Source organism: Camellia sinensis, unplaced genomic scaffold (genome assembly GCF_055761805.1).
Source record: "Camellia sinensis isolate YWXY unplaced genomic scaffold, ASM5576180v1 Unanchor3, whole genome shotgun sequence".
NCBI lineage: Eukaryota > Viridiplantae > Streptophyta > Magnoliopsida > Ericales > Theaceae > Camellia > Camellia sinensis.
Genome location: NW_028129178.1, coordinates 15,012,896 through 15,035,923, shown reverse-complemented (window position 1 = coordinate 15,035,923; position 23,028 = coordinate 15,012,896). Strand labels below are relative to the sequence as shown.

Here is a 23,028-nt window from a genome sequence, read left to right as displayed (position 1 = left end):
GTAGACTATTGTCTTCTAATATGGTTGTCTATTGTGAGGAAGTATATAATATAAACTTGTTTCGTCAAATTCTTTTTGCACCAAGTGTTAAGACACATGGACCACCACTACAACCCATATCTAGGGATATCTTGAGCATTATGATTACCAAAAATACTTATGATCACTAAAACATGAGAGAAAATATAAAAGGTCCTCGCATCCTACTCCAACTTCTGAGCGTAGCGAGGAGGCTCCTTGTGTCTTGCATCGGCTGGTAGTTGTATGGAGGGTTCATCAGTTGTCACCATGAAGAGGAACATTATGCAAGTTGGGTTGAAAGCATTCGATGTGGTTGTTGACGAGGTTGATCGCAAGAAGATGTGGGTCGCGAAAAAGGGTAGATCTCTGGAAAGATCCCTGATGTTGGGATTTGAAGTTCCTTTGTTGGCTCAAAAGAAGCTTCTTAATTCCTGAAGAGAGGTCTTTTGGGCAGTCTCAACCTCTCAGAGGGCGCATAGGCTTTTGGAGGTCTAGAGACTGGTGAATAGGAGTGGTTGCTCCTTGAGGTTAGGATTTTTGGGGCAAATCAGTGGCAGGTTGTCACACCCCACCCCAATTTCATATTAGAAATCTAAGGCATGATGGTTAAGGGTTTAAGGCTAGTTAAGATTATTAAGTTAAAATAGTGAGATCTTCTATTGTAAGTTCATATTAGATTATTCACCCAAAAAAAAAAGTTCATATTAGATGTGGACTGATTCAAAAGAGTAGGGTGATTGATGTATGATGTATTTTTTAAAGCCTAATTTAGCGTTCAAGGGTTCAACAACAAAAATGGAAACGAATAACAAAGCAAATGATTTAGATTTCAATAACCAGACTTGCTTCATATTGTGTGTGTTTATAAAAGTAGCACACACCGAACTCTCTTTCCTCCCTACTCAAATCCCATTACATTACACAAAAGAAATAGTACAGGTACAACTTTCAGGTATATACATTACACTTTACAATCAGCTCACAACAGTACAGTAAAAAAATAGGGTAAATTACATTAAACCCCCCTCAACTATGACCTATTTTTGAGTTGCCCCCTTAATGTTTTAAAGGCAACACTTACCCCCCTTGAAGTATATGAATTGCAAAAGTCATTAACACTGTTAACAGAAATTATTAAGTTACCCTTTTACCCTTCAATTGTATTGCTACCAGACTACCAATTCAATCCCAAACCCTTAATTCCACAGTGTCTCCACAATTCCGATTAACAAACACAACAAATTCATTTGACAAAGGGAGTAAAGTCAGCCACTCTGAATCACCACAACAATCCCATATTTTTGCAGGACCTAATGATCAACAAAGGGAGTGAAGTTTGGGGGTGGCAATGGAGATGGGGGTGTTGTTTAAGGGCTTGGGGTTTTGAACTCATTGAAGAGAGAGAGAGAGAGAGAGAGAGAGATGAGGGGTTGGCAATGGCTACAACAGCTTACGGCAATGGCAATGGCAATGGCAACAACGGTGGTTGAAGACAATGGCCCACCTCTCTTCATCTCACTTGCCACATGCAACCCCTCTTCCAGCCTACACCAACTCCTTTTTTTTTCTTTCTTTAACCAATGGCATCTCCTTCATTGTTCCTCCCTCCTCCCATCTCTGCACCACCACCTTATTTCCCCCACCACTCACCACCTCCCCTTTCGATTCCCACCAAGCCGAAACCCCTTCCCCACAGCCTCCCTCCCACTGATCAAACACCCCAATACACTAAAAGCCCTATATTAATTCAACATATGTCCACTAAAATCCCCCCACCTAATCAACGTATCACCATCAAAACCCTCAATTCTTTTGCTGTGGAACTTTTTTATCAAATCATAATGGCTTGGCTAATAAGGGTTCTCTAGTTGGTATTAGCCATGAGAGTTTCTGGTTATGGCTTGGCATTTCTGGCCATGTAGAGTTGCTGGTTGTGTATATATATACGATGTATGTATATATAATAAGGCTTTTTTAGTCATAAATTTTTAATTACAGTATGATACATTTATGCCAAATGACTACCGGTGTGATGACAGAAGAGGTGTGATGACAGAAGAGGTTTAGAGTTACAAAACAAAACTATAAGCGGGTTGAGTGTTGAATTTTTAAACATTGATTTTTAACTTGACAATGGGTCATAGTTGAGGGGGGTTTACTGTAATTTACCCTAAAAATATATATGTTGTTAGAATAGGAAATTGATCAGAATTATCAATATAAAAGGGAATGAAGTCTAACTCATTCCCTAACTGTTTCTTTTCTCTAAACCTACATATGTGTATATATATGTATGTATGTATATATATTAATATGATTTACCCTAAAACATTGATTTTGGTTCTCTGTGTGGTGTAGCTAAAATTAAATACAACAATAGGTTGAGTATAGGAAGATTCATAGTTCTCAACCAAACTTGCTAGCATGTCCACCAACAAAGCACACCTACAGTAGGCAAACATTTTTTCTTTAATTTGTTAAAGTTATATATTCCTTTATTTTTATTTTTCCTTCATGTCTTGGGAGGGCCTGAACCTTGCACCTTATCTTTTTGGGTATTAAGAGATAGCACTGAGCTAATAGCTGATATTTTATTTATTTTATTTTTTAAATTCTAAATAATGAATTAGAAACAAAAGGTTGGTTTCTATTTAATGAGGTTTCTGTAAACTAGATTTAAAAAATAAAGAAACAAGAAGAAGGTGGGTAAACAGGAACACATGGTCCCTGCCCGGCCCCACTCTTTGCCCGTGCTTCCAGTATTCAACATGATGTGAAAGCAATAATCAATAATTTGTGGTTGAATTTGAAGTTTATTAATCACATATTTTTTACAGGTTACGCTGTCTATTGGTGACGATGATATGAAGCCTGTTGTGACTGCAGAACCTGAGATAACTAAGACCATACTGTATGTAGAAGATGAATACTTGGTAAGGTCCTTTGATCTGATAATCTTCTGTTATCTGGGGTTTGTTATTTGTGTACTACGACAAACTAATAAATGGATTTGTGGCTTCTAAATAAACTTTTATGTACAGTTTCTAGGGAAATCAGAAATTTTAAATAACTGCAATTGCATCTGCTTTAATCACTTTAAAAGCATTTGTTCTATATGCCATTACCAAACACAATTTTCTGTAGTGCCTGGATGATCATAGCACAATTCATGTTCGTGCAATTTGAAATTTGTAGGCCCCCAATTTAGGAGGTCCCATACTTGGAAATGTTATTAGCAAGACAATAGAATAATCCTGAGATATATTATTGAAGTTTGAAATCTGTAGCCTTACAGAACAAGATTTTCTCCAAGTGTTTCCCACAAACACTCCATTAATCCCAATAGTTTAAAAACCCTTTTACGAATGATGTGGAAAAGAAGTAACACAAGGTTTTAGAACAATAAACTCTTTAAGGAGTTGAATTTAAACAACAAAGCTCAAATGCAAAAGAATATGGAAGTTGAAGCTCAAAACTTGAAAGATCTTGATGGGTATTACATTTAATCCTTCATCCCATGTTTGTAGACATGTAAAAATCTTGTTTTTATTGCCCTTCATCTCATTTTGGTCGTTCCAGTGCAGTAAATGCGTCTCTAGCAGTTGAAACGAAGTAGCTGTTGCATATTTTAGAATTTAAATTTTGCGAAGGAGTCAACTTATTTTGAATCTAGGTGAAATCTGAAGCTCTCAGAACTTTTCTTAAGGGATTCGATTTATTTTGTCAAGGAGTTGACTAATCCTTTTATCTGCACGACAATTGGAGTTCAGGGTCGACTCATTTATTTGAGGTCGACTCAAGACCTTCAATGTTTTTAAGATTTTCACGTGTTAAGCATCTCAAACTCATCCAAAACCCTTTCTAACTCCAAAATAATTTAGATAATGAACATTTAATCATAAAACAAATATCAAAGACTTATTTTGGAGCTTTTTAATCTCAATCATTACAGCAGGAAAAATGTAAAACTTTTAAAACACTTGTACTCCTTTTGTAATGAATTATTCATCAAATACTAATGACAAAATCATGTTACATTCTCATATTTCATTAAGCTATCCAATACCTAACACCAAAGGATATTGACAATTCAAAGTACAAGTTTATCATTTGCTAGCCACTCACTAATTTTGTATTGTGAAATATCAAACATATATCACTGTAAAACACAACCAACAAAAGCATCATATACAATATCAAAACTAAACCATAGGTCTAATTTCTCTTTCATTTGAAGCATTTTGAGGCTTCTTGAATTCAACCCTTATTCTTTTGTTATGTTTACAGTTAAAAATAGAATACAAGTATCTTGGCAGACTAACCCCAAGGGGTTGGCCTAGTGGTCAAGACCTGAGCCTAGGGTGTGCTCCCTTCAAAATCTACTAAGTGCAAACAATTTCTCGAGACCAGTTCATATGGGACTTTGCCCGACCCGCCACTAGTGGATGGTGGGATTGGTCTTCCAGAGTGGTCGGTCTAGTGGGCCAGATGCTGAGTTATCAAAAAAAAAAAAAAAATTATCTTGGCAGACTTGTAATTATTCTAATTTGTATTATGCTTTTCGTTTGTTAGTGCATAACACAGGTAGGCACTCAGATCAAACTTATTCAAAAGAGATCGTATACCACAATTTGAACGATTATGGTTTATGCCTTTGTTTTTTGGTTCTAAAAATAAAAAAATTCTAGCGACCTTGCCCTATCTCTTCCCTCCCCATTCACACCTCATGGTTTCAAAGCATTGAAATAAGACAAAACAAGGAGGGTGTGGAGTAAGCCTAGAATGAGAGAGTGTTCTGACGATTGAACTTCCATAGAACTACATGTAAAGTGATACAGTCCATACCTAATATTAGGAAGATAACCTCTCTAGTATATTTGGGACTGGTTAAGTTTGAGATAATATTATAGTGTTAAAGATATCAGAATATATGAAGATCCATAATTGAAGGGATTTGATTGTATCTCCCACTATATATATGGTGTACCATGTAATCAAGAGGATTAACTAGTGTGAATAAAAGATGTAGCCCATAGGGCTTTGTATGTGTGGACGTAGGCCAAGATTGACTGAACCACGTTAACTTTTTGTGTTCTTTCTTCTCTCTTTTCTATTTTTATTATCTCTTCATATTCAACCTTCTTGTCATATTACCAATATCAACTGTTAACACCTCCCTTCACATGCTTCTCATATTTCTGAACTTGGAGTTATATTATTTAGTTTAGTGATCTCTAAAAAATGATCTTTTGAAAAAAATTACAGTGGCTGAAAAGGGGGGTGGGAAGTAAAACCCTAGATAATTTTGCGACCTTTATGCTTTTCCCAATAATTCTTATTTAATTCAAATGCTTATGATGTATGTTTCATTTGTAATCAGACCATTTTCAAAATTTTGCTTTATTTATGACGGATGGTTGTGACTTGTTAGCATATCACATTTTTATAGAGAGAGTAACAATATGTGTACGACTGTCAGGTTATGGCTAGCGATGGCTCTAGGATGTTATGAGCAACGCAGAGATTGTTTGCATAATAAAGGACACAGTGAAAGAGCCTGGGATGTGCTCAAAGAGATTGGCAACCGAGGCTGCTGAACGTGGAAGCAAAGATAATATAACTATTATTGTCGTTTTCCTGCATCCTGTATCTACTGCAGAGAGGATTTACTAGGTTTGATGGTATTCTTATACAAATTGTTTTGTATGTATGAAATTAATTTTAGTGAGACATGGAAATGAACCAGAGGTGGTAGGAAAAGGTTTACCTCCTCGTCTTGTGGAAATTGTATGCGTACATTTATTTTTAGTGGGAAACTACACAAAGCATATGCTTGTATTATTGGATTTCAATGTGCATATATGGAATAATATTGCTAATAGATGTTTAATGTGTTCACAGTGCGCGCGCGCGCGCACACACACTCTCTCTCTCCCCAAAAAGGCATGAACACTTCATTAAAATTAAACTGCACTACATGATTAAGGCAGGAATATTTGATATGATAATACGATTCAAATCTACATGAATATGTATATGGCACAACTCGTTAGCACGAATATTAAATAGGTTGGATTACTGTCAAATTTGTATAGAACAAAGCTGACACGAATAATTGCTATAATGAAAAATTAGTTACATATTTAATATTATTTCTATTAAAGGGTGTTATGACATTTTTTAATCTCTTATATAACTCCCATCTAACTAAGAAAAAAGCATGTAAAATAGGATTTGAAAGCTAATAAAGGTTTTGTTTTTGTTTTCAATTGAAAATTTATTTGTCTACTGTTTGAGTTAATTTAGTATATATATATATATATAATAATAAGCTATTGTTTTTGTAAATTAAGAAAATCAAATTGAATTGAAATCAAATATTCTTATGAATAATTTCATTCAATATAGATTAGTTTCATAAAAATTAAATTGTGAAGAATTTTTTTTTTATATTTTTTGTACACTTGATATTTTTAGCTTATGGTAAAATATTTTTACATGACACATTAATACTATACAAATTGGATACAAATTAGAAATGACATGACACAATAACACGAAATAATACATGAGTTAGGTTATTATTATGATAATTTTGACACATTCAAAATATCACGACACGAACACGACCCCGAAAGCATGCGAAGAAAGCAAGAAAACCTATATAACTATATTAGTAAAGCGTAAAGAGATTTTCTCTTCTTACTATCTTAGAGTATTGATCCTGAAACATTTGTACTAACCCAAATCCGGTTCATCCCTCTTTTGATTTATTAACTAGAGTTTCAGGCTTGTTGATATTATTATGGCCGTGAAAGGCCTCAAATGACAGATTTTTCTTGCTTCACTCCCAGCATTGAAAATAGGCAGCCTTATGTCAATATGAGCTCGTCCGAAGATTGTGATTTAGCTGTTGCGAACTCCTCAGCTTTCCGCTAGACCCACCCTCTAGCTGTAAAAATTAATGTCCGCCATTTATTTGTTTCATAACCCTCACTACTATATCATAATCTAGGATCACAAAATTTCTAAACCAAGACAACTACTATACACAATTCTAAAAACAAAAAAACAAAAAATAACAACCACCACTATTCGTGATAATCAAACACAACTATAAATCATTAACCAAACATTCCTAATATTATTTTGGTTAATAAATTTGGTTGGAGATTTAGCAAATGAAAGGGAAAAAGTATGTAAAATGCGAATAAAATATAGTTACATTTTATCGACATTTCACACAACTTTTTCTTTTTCTTTTCAAATCCTTACTAAAATTTATCAACCGAATACAACCTAAATATTTGGGGGAAATCAAAACAGTACACTTTTGGGATATTCTAAATAAATGCACTTTTTGACTTTTTATAAAATATGAGTTGGGTATGGGTTGGGTTTGAAATGATGTGATAGAGAGGTGATATGACTTAAATAAGATGATATGACTTAAATAAGATAGTAACTTTTTGACTTTTTAATTTTTTTAGAAGATGACAAACAAGGACGGCAAGATTTTTCTTTACTCTAACCAGGGGCACGGCTATAGATTTTCTTGTAATTTTATTGTGCATAGCTTTAAACTATAAACGAACGAAATGATATTTGCAATGCTTTATGATCGGGGAGAAGTTTGGTATTAAAATAGTTAAAAACTTATTCAAAAATCAAAAAGCTTAAAACTCATATAAAAAATAAAAACTCATTTTTTATTTTTTTGCATATTTTCCATAAAAAATAAAATAAAAATTAGAGTCATTTACAAACACTTTCATTTTTCACTTCATATTTTAATCAAAAATTTACTAAAAATAAATCACTTCCCAAAAGAAAATTAAAAGATGGGAAGACGAGTAATGGTATTTGATTGTATTTGTACCAATGTAGTCACTATGTTAAACCACTTGCGTGGCTAGTCCTTTGGTCACTAAGTCTCTCTTAAGGAGAAATTTTGAGTTACACTCTTAGGAGTATAATAGGAGGCAAGACTTTAGTGTTTGTTAGGAGAAGATGTGAGTTCAACTCCCTTAGATGTTAATCTAATAACTAATTACTAATTTTTGCTAATTAGAAAATAAAAAATAAAAGCAGAAAAACAATGAAAAAATAAGGGTTGAAGATGGAAGAAAAAGTAAAAGGTGTGAGTTCAACTCCCTTAGATGTTAATCTAATAACTAATTACTAATTTTTGCTAATAAGAAAATAAAAAATAAAAGCAGAAAAACAATGAAAAAAGAAGGGTTGAAGATGGAAGAAAAAGTAAAATAAATGAGAAGAGAGGGGAAGGAAATAGCGAAAATATTGTACGTAAATATATTAAAATATACATTTTTATAATTATAAAAAAATTAAAAAAAGAATATCATTAAATATGCAATAATTTTCCCAATCAATATTAAAATAGATGTATATTTGCAAAACAAAAAATAGAAAAGAAAATAATATTATATAGATACTTTTTTCATATTATAGAACAAGTAGTGCTATATAAAAAATAAAAATAAAAAATTGTACGCAAATATTGCAATAAAAACAAAATAAGTAATGCTATATGGGTGTAATTTTTATCATTGTTACATCATTTTGAGAGTAAATTTTATATAAAAATTATGGCGACATATCATTTTTCTTGTAAAAACATTATGTTAATTTGGACCTAAACATCTAAAAATTCAAGAAATGACTAGTGTACACACCCTTTAAAAAAAAATAATCACACCATAAGAATCTCTAATTCTGACCCTTAAATATTCTAAATTTAAAAACAAAGACGACCACTACACTCAAATAAAAAAATAAAATAAAAAAAAGGCAACCAATACACGTGATAATCAAACACCACTATAAATCATTAACAAAACATTCTTATGTATTTGGGGAAGAAAAAAAGATTGGGAACTCTAAATTAAGAGTTTTAATAGTTTTAATTGGTGTGTAAGTCTCATGTGATGTGATGTTTTGATTTTGCTTTTTTTTTTCTTTTTTTTTTATTTCTCACATTATTAGTATTCTTTTAGAACTCCCAAATTAAAGGGATGTATCATTACTGATTTGGGAAAAACCAAATCTGTACATTTAATAATGTAGAATTTTCTTTACTCTAGCAAGGCCCACAACTATAAATTTTCTTGTAATTTTATTGTGCATAGCTTTTAACTATAAATCAGCCAAATAATGTTTGCAATGCTTTTGTGATTGAAAAGAAATTGTTTTGTGTTAAAATAGTTAAAAACATATTTAAAAAAATAAAAAAGTTAAAAAATCATATAAAAAAATTTAAAATTCTTTTTCATTTCTTTTACACATTTATTCTAAAAAAAAAATAAAATTGAAGTGCTTTAATTTTCCAAATACTTTAATTTTTTCACATCATATTTTAACTTAAAAAATCACTTGACAAAAGAAAATTGAAAGATGGGAAGATAAGATTAATGGTATTTGGTTGTATTTATACCAAGTCATTGGTTAAACCATTAATCTAATCAAGGAGAGGGTGTGAGTTCTCCATGGTGTTAATCTAACAATTAATCACTAACTTTTGCAAATAAATAAATAAAAGCAAAAAAAACAATTAAAAATTAAAATTAAAGCAAAAGTAAAATAAATAAGGAGAGGGGGAAGGGAATGAGTGTAAAAATGGTCTGCCAGCCCGATATTCGACACAACCCGACCCCCCAGTCTAGGGCTTGGTCCATGCTTTTTTGGGCTTGACCTAGCCTGAACAGCCCAACCTGAGGCCCAAACTGTCTGACGCCCAACATCACTTGCAAGCTAAGCCCAAGACCAGGTCCAAACCCTGGCCCGAGGTCTGATTAACCCTAGGATTGGACTTGGGCCTAGGCCTAAATTTTTTGGAACTGGACTAGCCCCGGTCTGACCCTAATTTTTGGCAAGAGCCCGAGCAGGACCAAGCTAGACGGGCCAAGCCAGGCCGATTTTACACCCCTAGCAAAGGGTCGTTATCTGTATATCTATTTCTAAGAAGCTTTTGATTACATCATATAAATATCTATTTCAATTTATACATAAAAGTCATTCTTTATAAGGTACAACTATGTAATGTATAAAAAAAATTAACTATCATCGTCTTTTTTTTATTGAAATAACGCAATAGTGAAATATATATATATTAATCCACGATATCTCATGTTAGTTGTCCACTTCTAAATTCTCTTCTTTCTCTTTATCTTTTCTACATGACGGTCTGAAAGGGCTATGAATAACAAGAGACATCACATGCAAATGCTGTTAGGGTAATGCTAAAATATGTAGACCATATGCGCTTTTGTTATATATTTTTGTGATATATATATTACATATTTTTATGACAAATATTATATATTTTTTGCCTCAAAGTGGCCAAAAATAAAATGGGGTTTAAAAAGCACCAAATGGGCTTAAAGAGCACCAAAGCCATACTGTTTGGCCCCATAACAAATTCGATTGTGCTCAGTAGGTACCCCTTCTTCCTAAAAGTTTGGGAGATTCTATTCTATGAGGTATGCACCCATGAAAAGCAGAACTAATGGGAGCTCCATGGAGAAGAAGTGCGGGTGTTGATCATTTTTCATTTCCAAACCCTCTAGCTTCCAATGACACTGCCAACACCATCCCAACAGCTAGTCTTGTTTATCATCCATGTATCATATATAATATATACACATACATACTATATATGTTGCAAAAAGATGCATGCCTGCCTGAGACCCAACCCGACCAGGCTCAAGGCCTAACCCCCCCAGGCTAGGGCTTGGGCCATGTTTTTTCTAGCCCTACTTAGCCCGAAGCCCGAGCTGCTTGACACCCAATGACAGCTGGAAGCTATTTTGGTGAAAATAACTAAATAAATAAATCAGGCCGAACACAAGCCTATGCCCAGGCCTGAAGCCCGATTACACCTGGGCATGGGATTTGACCTAGGCCTAGATTTTTACGAACTAGACCGACTCAATCTGCCTAATTTTTTGCAAGAGCCCAAGTAGGGCCAGGTCAAATGGGCCTGGCTAGGATGATTTTAAACCCCTACTAAAGGTTCCTTATTTGTATATCTATTTCTAAGGAGCCTTTGATTACATCATATAAATATCTATTTACATTTCAACAGTGCTAAAGACCCCCACATGGGGGTGACCCTATCACCTCCACATACACGTGGGGGTCAAAGAGTGGAGAACAAAAAATAAAAAATAAATTTTTTTTGAGCCAATCAAAAACCAGTGGGGGTGGTGGGGGTCACCCCCACTGGAGGTCTAAGTCATTTTTTATTTACATTTATATATAAAATCCTTTCTTTATAATGTACAACTATGATAATGTATAAAGAAAATAAACATTTAACTATCATAGCCTCTCTTTATTATTGAAATGACATAATAGTAAAATATATATACATATATATTAACCCACAATATTTCATGTTAGTTACCTACTACTAAATTCTATTTCTCCTCTTTACCTTTTCTACATAATAGTCTAAAAAGGTTATGAATTGACTGAGACATCACATGCAAAAGTTGTTAGGGTAAATGCTAAAAGGTGTGTACCATATACGTTTTTGTCATGTATTTTTGCGAAATATAATATTTATTTTTATAGTAAATGTTACGTATTTTTAGCCCAAAGCGGCCAAAAATCCAAAAAAAATAAATAAATAAATATCTTGAAAAGTACACCAAAGCATCACTGTTTGGCCCCATAGCAAATCTTGCTATACTCACAGGTACCCGTCCTCCCTATAAAGGTTGGGTGATTCTATTCTATGAGGCTCACAACCCATGAAAAGTAGAAGTAGTGAGAGCTCCATGGAGAAGAAGTGTGGGTGTTGGTCATTTTTCACTTGCAAAACCCTTTGACTTCAAAAGACACTTCCAACAGTATCCCAACAGTCAGTCTTGTTTATGATCTAGGTATAGTATATATTTATATTGCAAAACTGGCCTGACTAGGCCCGAGGCCCAGTCCAGCCCAACCCTTTCGGACTAAAGCTTGGACCATGTTTTTCTGACTCAACCCTCCCCGAAGCCTAGGCCCAATGACACCTACAAGCTATTTTGGTGAAAGAAATTAAAAAATTAAAAAAATCAAGCTCGAACGAGAAATGACCAAAGCCTGTGCCCAGGCCCAAGCTGAGACCCGAATCCTGATTATCCCTGAGCCTGGGCTTTGGCATGGGACTAGATTTTTAAGAACTAGACCTACTCGGTTCAACCCGATTTTTTGCATGAGCCCAAGCAAGGCCAGGCTGTGATGATTTTATACTCCTAGGAACGGGTTGTTACCTATATATCTATTTTCTAGGGAGTCTTTGGTTACACCATATAAATATCTATTTTCATTTATATATAAAAGCTTTTCTTCATAATGTACAACTATGATAATGTATAAAAATAAATAAATAAATAACCATTATGAAAAAATGACTTGTTAAATTTATTTAATTTTCTCCTTATGAATATAACATAATTTTCACAAAGTTTAAGTAAGAAATTATATTCGATTAATCATATACTAAAACTAATTCAATTTTTTTTATCCACACCCTAGCCCTCTAGACATAATTTTTTATTCTGCCCCTACTAACATCTACCTTAATAGCTCATGTTAACAAACTTCATAAATCGAATGCTAGTCAATAATGGAATGCTAAGAAAAAGAAATGGAAAATTCACATAGAATTTGTTCAATTAAATACATATGGAGACCATGGACTTTTTGTAGAGAGTGATTAGACTAACAAAAAAAAATTTGACATAGAATTTGTTCAATTGGATACATATAGAGACCACAGACCTTTGTATACAGTAATTCGATTAACAAAAGAATTTGTTCAATTAAATATCTATGGAGACCATGAACCTTTGTAGATGGTAATTTGACTAATAAAAAACTCACATACAATTTATTCAATTAAATACATGAGGAGACCAGTGACCTTTGTGGACACTAATTTGACTAACAAAAAAATTGAAATAGAATTTGTTCAATTAAATACATATGGAGACCATAGATCTTTATAGATAGTAATTTGACTAACAAAAGAATTGGCATAGAATTCGTTCAATTAAGTACATATGAAGAACACGAACCTTTGTAGACAGCAATTAGACTAACAAAAAAAATTGGCATAAAATTTGTTTAATTTTAGACGGTAATTTGACCAACAAAAAAAAAATTGACATAAAATTTGTTCAACTAAATACATATGGAGACCATAGATCTTTATAGACGGTAATTTGACTGACAGAAAAATTGACATAGAATTTGTTCAATTAAATACATATGGAGACCACAAACCTTTCTAGACGATAATTTTTTATGCGACCTACAAAATATTGATATGGAATTGTTCAATTAGATGTATGCTATTAAGTATTAACCTATGTAACCCTTAGCTTGTTTATGGTTTGATTATCTATAAGGAATATGTGTAAATTTAAAGGTAATAAAAAGTTATATAATCTATCATAAGTGAAAATATTATGAGGGAAAGACTTTAACTAGGTTGCAAACGAGTAATAGTTTGTTCAACATTGGTTTGAAAACCTGTTCATTTTCAAAGCATATTCAAACTTGGTATATTTAAGTAACAAGTTTATCTCAAACAAATTTTTAACAAGTCAAATACGAGTTGAGCTCGAGTAACTTATTTGTTTTTATAGTGCACAAATATTTAACAACGATCAAACTTGGCTTATTTACATAACAAGTTAATCTTGAACAAATTTTTAACAAGTAGTAGAACAAGAGTCAAGCTCGAGCAGTTTTTTTTAATAGTGCATAGTCGATAATAGGTTGTTTAAGATTGATTTGAAAACTTAATAAGATTTAAAATGTGTTTATAATTGGCTTGATTACATAAGGAGTTCTCGAATGAACTTTTAACGAGTCAAATACTAGTCGAGCACAAACAACTTTCTTTGTTTTACAATCCTAACTTTAATTAATATGTAACAAAAAAAAATAGTTTAATTTGTTAAATCTAACTGGGGACTTTTACTTCCCTTTCGACTTGCCACTCTGCGAAACAAAAAGAGAAAGGCAACTTATTTAATTTTTTAACTAAGTCCACGAAGAAGGAAAGTTACTACACCCACATAGAAAAGAAGGTGCAGAGAATACATTATAAGAATCCTAAATCTGCGAGAAAACTAAGAGCTAGTCGGAAGGAAAGAAAAGATATGCATTTGAATCCTTACTTGTGTACTCGTTGACAAAGTAGAATGATAACAAAAATAATACATGTAATTGACCTTACTTAATTGAGACACAACTAAGATTAATTTGGTTAAGATGCAAATTTATTTTCTTTATTGTAATATAAGTGATAAATAAGTTATAAATAAATTGGTAGATAGTACTAGCTTACCCATTACAACCCAACATTAAACATGCTACACATGTCAAATTAACCCAACACAATTTATTTATTAATTAATTAATTAGTTAAGTTGCTATTGAACTATTTTGTGTAATATATTTGTAAGTCAACATGACCCTACAAACCAGTTAATCGAACAGGCTTGACATTCCTAGACTATTCCAAATGAATCAAATAATTAAATAAATTACATATATGAAGAGTATTTTTTAAAGATACAAATTAATATTTGGTTTGAAGTATTTATTTCAAGGGAAAAGGTGTTTTGAGGTTATGCTCAGACACGTGGCATGGTATGATGCACTTAGATGTATGAATATGGTCCAAATAGGCTTTAAGTGATCTAGCATATGAGGGCGGACTCAAGAAATTAAATCAGAAAGACACTTATTAATTATTACATTAAAAACTTTTACAAAAATATTTCACATAAATTTTTACGATTGACTTCAAGAAAAATAAAAAATAAAAAAAATAACGTTATTTGTAACTAGTTTATCATGGACCAAAAAAAAAAAAAAGTCGTGGATATAAGTTTTAAGATAAATTATATAATGATAAAGTAATTTTTATACCAAATGTGAGTAAAAATTCAATATAATAGTAATATTGCGTCATCATTGACATGTGATATCACCAATCAATAGTAAAGAAATACATGGAGGATGAACAACACATGTCAAAATGCAACTAACAATCCAATAAATTTCATATCTTTATTGAGATTAATTATTTTTCATGTCAATTATAATAGACATCACCACTATATTGAAATTTTCATAAACAATAATAAGACTTATTGTAGTCTCTTTATTTTCAATCAAAATAACCATTATTGTTATCATAATTTAAAAAACGTCATTGACATTTCACTCTAAATAATATTTTTATAATTTTTTTTATTTAAAGTATTTTTTTATGTTTGTAAAAAAAAAAAAATCCAAAACTTAAGGGGGCACGTGACCCTTAGACCCTCTTTGCCTCCGCCGCTGACAACTACTGACAACTACCGATGTGGTTGGGCTTGTGGGGCTTACTACTGGAGGTCATTGAGATGGTACTAAAAGGCTAATCTAGCATATCAAATTATATGTGGTTAGTTGATCCTTCTTAAGCAGAGTGTACAAATATCGTTAGAGTTGTTAGACAGTGTTCAGGAAGCTTGAAAGGCTAGCCAAAATGCCTTTGGAAGGTTCCTAAATTACTGCTGAAGAAACACCTTTGGGTTCAAATGGAGTTGAGCACGATTCTTATGATGTTAGAGAGGCATGTTTAACCCCTACCATCCTCTATTTTCATCTACGAAAGTGTACAGGTGGTCTTACGCCTCAAAGAATGTGAATAATGCAGTTATTTAGGCTAAATATAACATAATATTAACAGAATTAGTAGAAAAATAGCTGGTATAGTGTATTGTTAAGGACATATGTATAGAATATGTTACTGTTGAAAACTATAATGTAGTAGCAGAGATTTAGCTGTAAAACTCTCGTAGGAACAAGGAGACTAAGTTCAAAGATTAATTCAGATATAAAACATATGCAAAAAATGGTAAAAGGCTTTGTTTTGCTCAAAAAGAACTCTTAAAGCTAAATTTGTGAAGAACTGGAGCTTCTACTATAGAGATTTTCAAGAGAAAGAGCTTCCCCAATAAAGAAGAAGAAGAACCCCTTATTTATAGAGAAATAAGGCTTCTAAGATTTAGACAAATGTATAGACCAATAATTGCATATAGATACTAATATGATATATGCAAAGTTTATTTCCATAATAGGAAAAGAAATTAATCTTACCATATATAGTAAATTTCAGGAGTAATAGTTGTCTGCCACTGCTACTGAACAAATTGAAAGATGGTTGAGATTACCTAATTAGACCTCCATCAATGAGAAAGTGACACTTAAGAGGTGACTACAGACACCTCTTTTTGGCCGACCCTAATACTTGAGCGCTTTCTTTTGATTACCCAAAGATAAAAATAGGAATGTATTTCTCGCATAATTCTCAGTAAGAAATATAGAATTTATGTTTTAGTTCTAACCCTAAGTCTATTTTGGCCTAAGTGTTTAAGTCTTGCTCAAAACTCTCATTCGAAACCTTCTTTCCGCTCTTTGTTCCGAATATTTTCGTAGTATTTCGAGGCTTACTTTTAAACTTCAAAATGAAACTTTTTTATGAGGAAAACGAGCAAAGAACAGTGTAGAAATAGGAGGAAATGTGATAACTCTGTCGAAAAAACTTGTTTCGTGCAAAATAGTCAACCACAACTAACTTTTTTGGCCGGCCAGCCAATTAATCGGCCAGCCAGCCAAGGTTTTTTGGCCGATCGGCTAATTTGCCCAGGAGTAGGGCAATTTCGACAAAATTCTTGTTGAAAGCGTATAGGTCATGCCATTTTAGATCTTTTGTTGATACATTCATGCACAATGTACACACCCACCCCCTTTATTATCCTCATTTGGCCTCTATTGTTAAAGGGTGATTGTCTTCTTCCCAAAAGAGAGCATCCAATACAACCACCCTTGTCACCCCATTATACTTGTCTCTCACCTTGTCTCCCACTTCCTTGACTTGGCCTTCCATCATTGGCTATATGGAGGAACAAAGGAATGAATGAAAGGAAAGAGGAATGAATTAAGAGAAAAAGAGAGATATATAGAGAGAAAGAGAGAAGTCTTCAACATTTGAGCTATAAGCTTCCATACACTGATATACCATTTTCCATATATCAAAACTAGCCCAGAAATTCTGTAAGAGACATATTCTTGAGCCTTAATCGAAAAGAGAGTGAGTGTTGCTGAAATTGAGAAAAACAGAAAGTTATATAACTCCCCACACACACACACTGTTAAACAACCCAAAAGTACCATTCTAACTAGAATTTCAAATTTTCGAACTGAGAATTGAGAACACACTTCATAAACTTGAAAAGGAAGTTTGGAAATCAAATTCTTCTTTGGAAGGTAAATTGTACATAATTTTCATTTTCTTTACTTGCTTGCATTTTCTTTCTTATATTGCTTTTCTTGCTTCAATTTCATGTTATAAACCTGTTGTAAGTTAACTGGAAGTGATTAGTTGAGCCACTTGCATATTTTTCATTTGTTTTTCTGGTGTTTGAACAAAATAGAGTTTTTGTCCTGATGCCGGCCGGCTAACTTTTGGTCGGCTAGCCACCTCTTCTAGACAAAACCCAACAGCCTCCCGATGTCAAGAAAAACAGTCTCCGATGGTCTCAAAGGCCCCATGAAGCTCCTATTTTTCTTTTATTTTAGTTAGAGAGAGTTGTGAGGATATTTTGCTGTAACATTTTTGTTGCTCTTCCCCCCAAATCTTATTTGTAATATTCAAAGCGTTGTAATAATTCCCTACTCCCACTTCTTTCTATCACGTTCTTTTATTTGCTTTCCCTATCTATACATATGTAGTATATCAAGCTTGTTATCATATCCATGCTTTGCATCCATGTTTTATACCTTAAGATCTGGCTAAATTTGCATATATGAGTTTAATCTTATTATGTGATTTTGTGCGCTATCTCATGTCTTGAGATGATTCATATGTCATATATTTTAGAAGTCGGATCTTTAGTTGAATTTTATGAATGAATTGCATTAGGATCTTGTATATAAGATCTTGTATATAGGATCATGCATGTTTTATTAATTTTATTTTATAATTATTTGCAGGATGTCGGTAAATATGCAAGTTTTTGTGCTTTAGCATCCCGCTTGTGTATTTTTCTTACTATGTTTAGTTAGTTGTGAAGGTGAAAGTTTAGTTAGTGTGAAGTGCAAGTTTAATTTGTGAGGGGTGCAAGTTGAATCTGTGTAGGGATGCAAGTCTAATCTATGTAAGACACGAGTTTAATGTATGTAGGGTGTGGGGTGCAAGTCTAATATGTGTAGGGATACAAGTCTAGTCTATGTGAAGTGTAAGTTTAGTTTGTGTGGGGACAAATCTTACTTTGTGTGTGAGATCAAACATGGCCACTATTTTTTTTTTTTATATTATTATTTCGGTTTGAGTTATTATTTGCGTGGTTTGAATTAATATATTTTTATTTACAATTGTATTATTCTAAACGTTTTCTCCTACCAATATATATATATATATATATTAATTAGAAAAGTAATTTATTATTTATATTAACTTAAGTCATACAAATTATTTTAATTCTATAAATTTTTATATATTTTAGATTATTAATTTAAATTTTTATTAAATATGTGAAATATTAGTTGCATTTTAAAATTTTAAATATATTTTTAGAACAATATCAATTTTATAAAAATAGAATTTGTATATTAAATATTAAATATATTTTAATAAAATAAAATAAATTTAAAAATATAAAGATAATTTTTATTTTTATTCAAAGAATGAGGTGAGTGTACGTGTGCTGGGATAGAACTAGGAGAAGATTATGAGGGGTCATGACCTTCTGTCTCTGTGAAAATTTTATTTTCCATAGTACTTCTAAATATATATATATATATATATGTATGTATTATTTTATAAATAAAATAGCATCTTAGTATAAAAGATATATACTTCATTCTTTTCTCATCTTTTATTCTCTATTATTTTTTTAGAGAAAAATTTATTCATTCTATTAGAGATTGTTTATATGATATTTAAATTTTTTTATGTGTATATGTATAATTTATATATCATATTGTACATATATGTGTATTTGTCTATATGGTAAAAAAATATTATTTATCTTTTAACCCCTGTAGTAATAAAATCCTAATTTCATCTCTGTATGAGAGAGAGAGAGAGTACGTGCAAGGCCGTCCAATTTTTTTTTGAAATTAAAAAAAAATAAATTTTAAGTATTGGCCAAATAATTTATTATGGTTTAGATATATATGGCCATCCAATTTTTTTTTGAAATTAAAAAAAAATAAATTTTAAGTATTGGCCAAATAATTTATTATGGTTTAGATATATATGGCCATCCAATTTTTTTTTGAAATTAAAAAAAAATTAAATATTTAAAAAAATAAAATCATTATCTTAAAACATAAAATAAAAAAATATTTTTTAAAATTTGTCTTTAAATAAAATTTTAAAAAGAATTTAGTTACGAGTTTTGAAAAGAATTTTAAATTAAATTTTAAATTGTGTGTTTGGTTACACATTTAAAAAAGAATTTTGAATTTTGATTTTTTTTTTTATTAGAATTACAATTTCAAAAGAATTTGGTTATGAGGATTTTTATTAGAATTTTGAGGTGGGTGTTTGGTACCCAACAACGGCTATATCTTTTTATCCTCCACTCTCATTTGCGATTAAGCTCACATCCCGAACCCACTATCTTCACATTCTGAAAAGTTTTGGTTAGGGTTTCTCTCTCTCTCTCTAGAATGGACAGTGAGAACTCCTCCTCCTCCTCCACTTTCTTCACATTCCCAACCAATCCGCCTCCATTCCTCGCCTTCTTCGGCAACGGAACCCCAATTCAACGTCCTCTCCGTTCTCTTCTCCCCAACGATAGATCCATCATCGTCCCCCGTCAAATTATGTGAATTCACCATGTCTCTCACTCCATAAACGTTGAAGATTCCCAAAACGGCTTCGAAGAAAGAGAGATTTGAAGAGAAACCTGCACAGAGAAGAGAGGTGAGAAGCCATGGGAGGGCAGGGAAACCCTAGAGAGAGAAACAGAGAGGGGGAGAGAGAGAGGGGGGGAACGGGGGAGGGGAGAGAGAGACGTTTAGGGGAAAAAAAATTTAAAAAAACGATTGGGAGGAAATCGCTTCTTCCTGCTGTGGCGGCATCCACCCGACCCGGATGTCGTCTGCGCTGATTCGGCGGCTGGGGATTGGGAGGTCACGGAACATGTCCATTTTCGCCACAATTGACAAGGTTAGTAATTTTACATACATAATATGTGCTATATATTTACATATATACATATTAATTGTGCCAAATTTAGTTGTTTGAATTCTCGACTTGTATCTGTAGAATTTGTGTGAAATTCTCGTAGAACATTCTGGTAGTCTCGTAAATTCCCAACTCTGAAATTGATTGCACTGTGGTTTCCTTTTCATTGATTTATTTATTTATTTTTCTTTTTTTCTTTGTGTCTGAAGGCAGTTTGCAAATATCTTTTATCTCTGTCTTGGCTGTTTAATTATTATTTAAGAGCTTGTTTAGTACATGATGTACATGATGACTCTAGTTTTGAATGATTCACCATATTAGGTGTCTCTATCTTTTGAAATGATCTTTGTTTAATTTGAAAGTGGTATTGCATTGCAGTTCTCTTTTTAGTTTGGTTTATACATTGTTTAACCCACATTACTTTCATATTCTGATCTGTTTTAGTGGCATTTGTTTCGTGTTTCTCTGGTACTTTAATTTTTTGGGAATCTTGAAACATTTATGTTTTTCATCTCAAAAGAATGATATGCTATGATTCTTTGAACGTTTTGGCTCATACTTGGCTGTTGAAGCTGGGGAGATCTTTAATTGTGCTGTGCTTACAATACTAGGCAGCATAGCCATATCATTGTGTTATTACTGCTTTTTTATGCGGAGGAAATTATTTATTTCGAGGCCTTTCTAGTTATGATTTTCTTATTTTTTAGATTGTGCTTTGATTTTCTGCATACGAGAATGGATACTATGCCCTGTTACTTGTATGGGTTATGATGTGGGTAATTTCATCCAGCAGATCAGGAAAGCTTTTGATCTTTGTTTTTATTTTTGTCTAATTTGTGTTCACTTTGATAATTTTCTCTGTTGACCATCTTGATGTTTAAAGTGTTGTTGTTTCATAGTATTAGTTAAAATGACATGAATGAAAAATGTTGTCTTCTAGTATTATTGTGAACATTCGAAGGGTAGTTTTTGACTCGCTAAAATGAACCTATTAAATTCCACAAATAGGGTCTTGTACCATGTTAGAGTTGTGCCGGCTTTTGTGATTGATTTTTGTGAAAATAGCACTGCTCTTTAAAATGCCATTGTTAGTGAGCCCCTCTTTGATTCGCACCATTTTGAATTTTTTTTTTTTCTTTCTTTCTTTCTTTGTGTCTGAAGGCAGTTTGCAAGTATCTTTTATCTATGTCTTGTCTGTTTAATTATCAGTGTCAAGTATTTGAGAGCTTGTTTAGTACATGATGTACATCGAATTCTGTTCTTTTACTTTTTTAGCAAGAGAAAAAAAGCTCGATATATATATATATATATATTTCATGAGAAGAACAACATGCTTTGTCCTCTTTTTGATAACCAAGTCTATTTATTTCATCCATGAAAGCCATTGACTTCCATTCTTAAATGAATGCTCAAGTTATGTTGGCTTTCATTAGTGGGAGTTTTCAGAGGCCAACTGTTAATGGTGGACTGTGGAAGCATATGTGCCTTTGTTACTGATCTGTCTGATGTAACTCATGCTGTATTTCCATTTGCATATGAAGTTGGCAACTAAGATGTAGTGACTTGTGACTCCTCCCTCATCCTTGTGTTGTTTCGTAAATAATCCCACATTTGGTACTGCAAAAGTTGCTCAGAATAGCTAATCCCACGTGACCCCTTTACCTACATATGAGGGATTATTTTGTCCTAGGAGTGGGATAGTTTAACCGGGGATAACTCTTTTGCATGTGAATGACTAAAATGCCTTTGGCCTGGCTTACACATTTGGGGGTATCTTATCTGCCTAATCCAAACCGAAATCAAACATAGCCGGTGTAAAGTGGTGACTGTGCTCCTTTTTTTGGCACCTTTCTAATATATTTACTTGTCAAAAAAAAAAAGGGAAGAAGAAAGAAATGGGCCGGAGTCTTCATTGATTTGTTTTTGGTGATGCATCTAGGAGCACAACAGGAGAATCTTTAATGGAGGTGTAGTTTTTATTTTGGAGTCGAAACATTTGATATTGATCCCTTTTTTGGATTACTAATGTGTTATGTCTTGATATTTTGAAAATTTCCTGTGTCGGCATGTTCGTATCATGCGTAGTTTATGGGCAATAACATGATCTTTACTGGTTTAGATAGTCTAGTTCCTTGAGTTGTTGGAGCTTCTGTATAATGGTGGCCCTAATTTTGTAGGTATCTCTTTTGAAAATGAGACTTTAAACAGTATGGTTTCAAAGCTTGGTCATATATGGCAATAGTGGACCAGAGTGATGGTATTTTAGCAGGGGAATTAGACAACGCATTTGACATCAAAGTTTCTTTGAATCTATTTTATCTGCACAGAAATGAAAATTCTCTTTGCATGGAATTAGCTGAATGTCTTTGCTTTCTAGTACAATAAAGCTTGGTTGCAAAACCAAAATGCTGATATTCATAAAAGTAAACTTTTCATGAAAAACTGAAAACTGCTCGTAAAATGTTTGGGATGGTTATTATTATTATTATTTTGAATTTATTGCCGACAGCAATATAGTCTAAAAAGAACAAAAGGTTATTATTCTTTTAGCCTTATTGTTGAGTTTTTAGAACCCAAAAGCATATGCATAAAAAATTCTCGAATTTCTTTGAGAATAAGTAGATAAGGAGAAGAGGTGAACCAATATCAGAATAACTGGAAGATCTTTTGGAATATTAGTTTCTAATTGCTATGACCTTTATTTTGAATTGTTTTACTTGTGTTAAAATGTTGAGTTC

The 23,028-nt window shown here is 32.5% G+C and overlaps 2 protein-coding genes across 3 annotated transcripts in view; both read left to right on the top strand.

The window, feature by feature from the left end:
- The window catches only part of LOC114272758 (putative protein phosphatase 2C 47), a 60,603-nt gene extending 54,701 nt beyond the window's left edge, over nucleotides 1-5,902 (top strand). For both annotated transcript variants that reach the window (XM_082912477.1, XM_082912476.1), the window contains 2 exons: nucleotides 2,859-2,954; nucleotides 5,501-5,902. The gene's annotated coding sequence lies outside the window, so the exon portion shown is untranslated. The remainder of the gene's footprint in view (nucleotides 1-2,858; nucleotides 2,955-5,500) is intronic.
- On the top strand, nucleotides 265-5,694 carry LOC145816107 (protein kinase and PP2C-like domain-containing protein). The gene is made up of 3 exons (XM_082912348.1): nucleotides 265-417; nucleotides 2,859-2,954; nucleotides 5,524-5,694. Exons 1-3 carry the CDS (start codon nucleotides 265-267, stop codon nucleotides 5,692-5,694), a joined length of 420 nt encoding a protein of 139 aa, XP_082768474.1.
- Nucleotides 5,903-23,028: the final 17,126 nt, after the last annotated feature.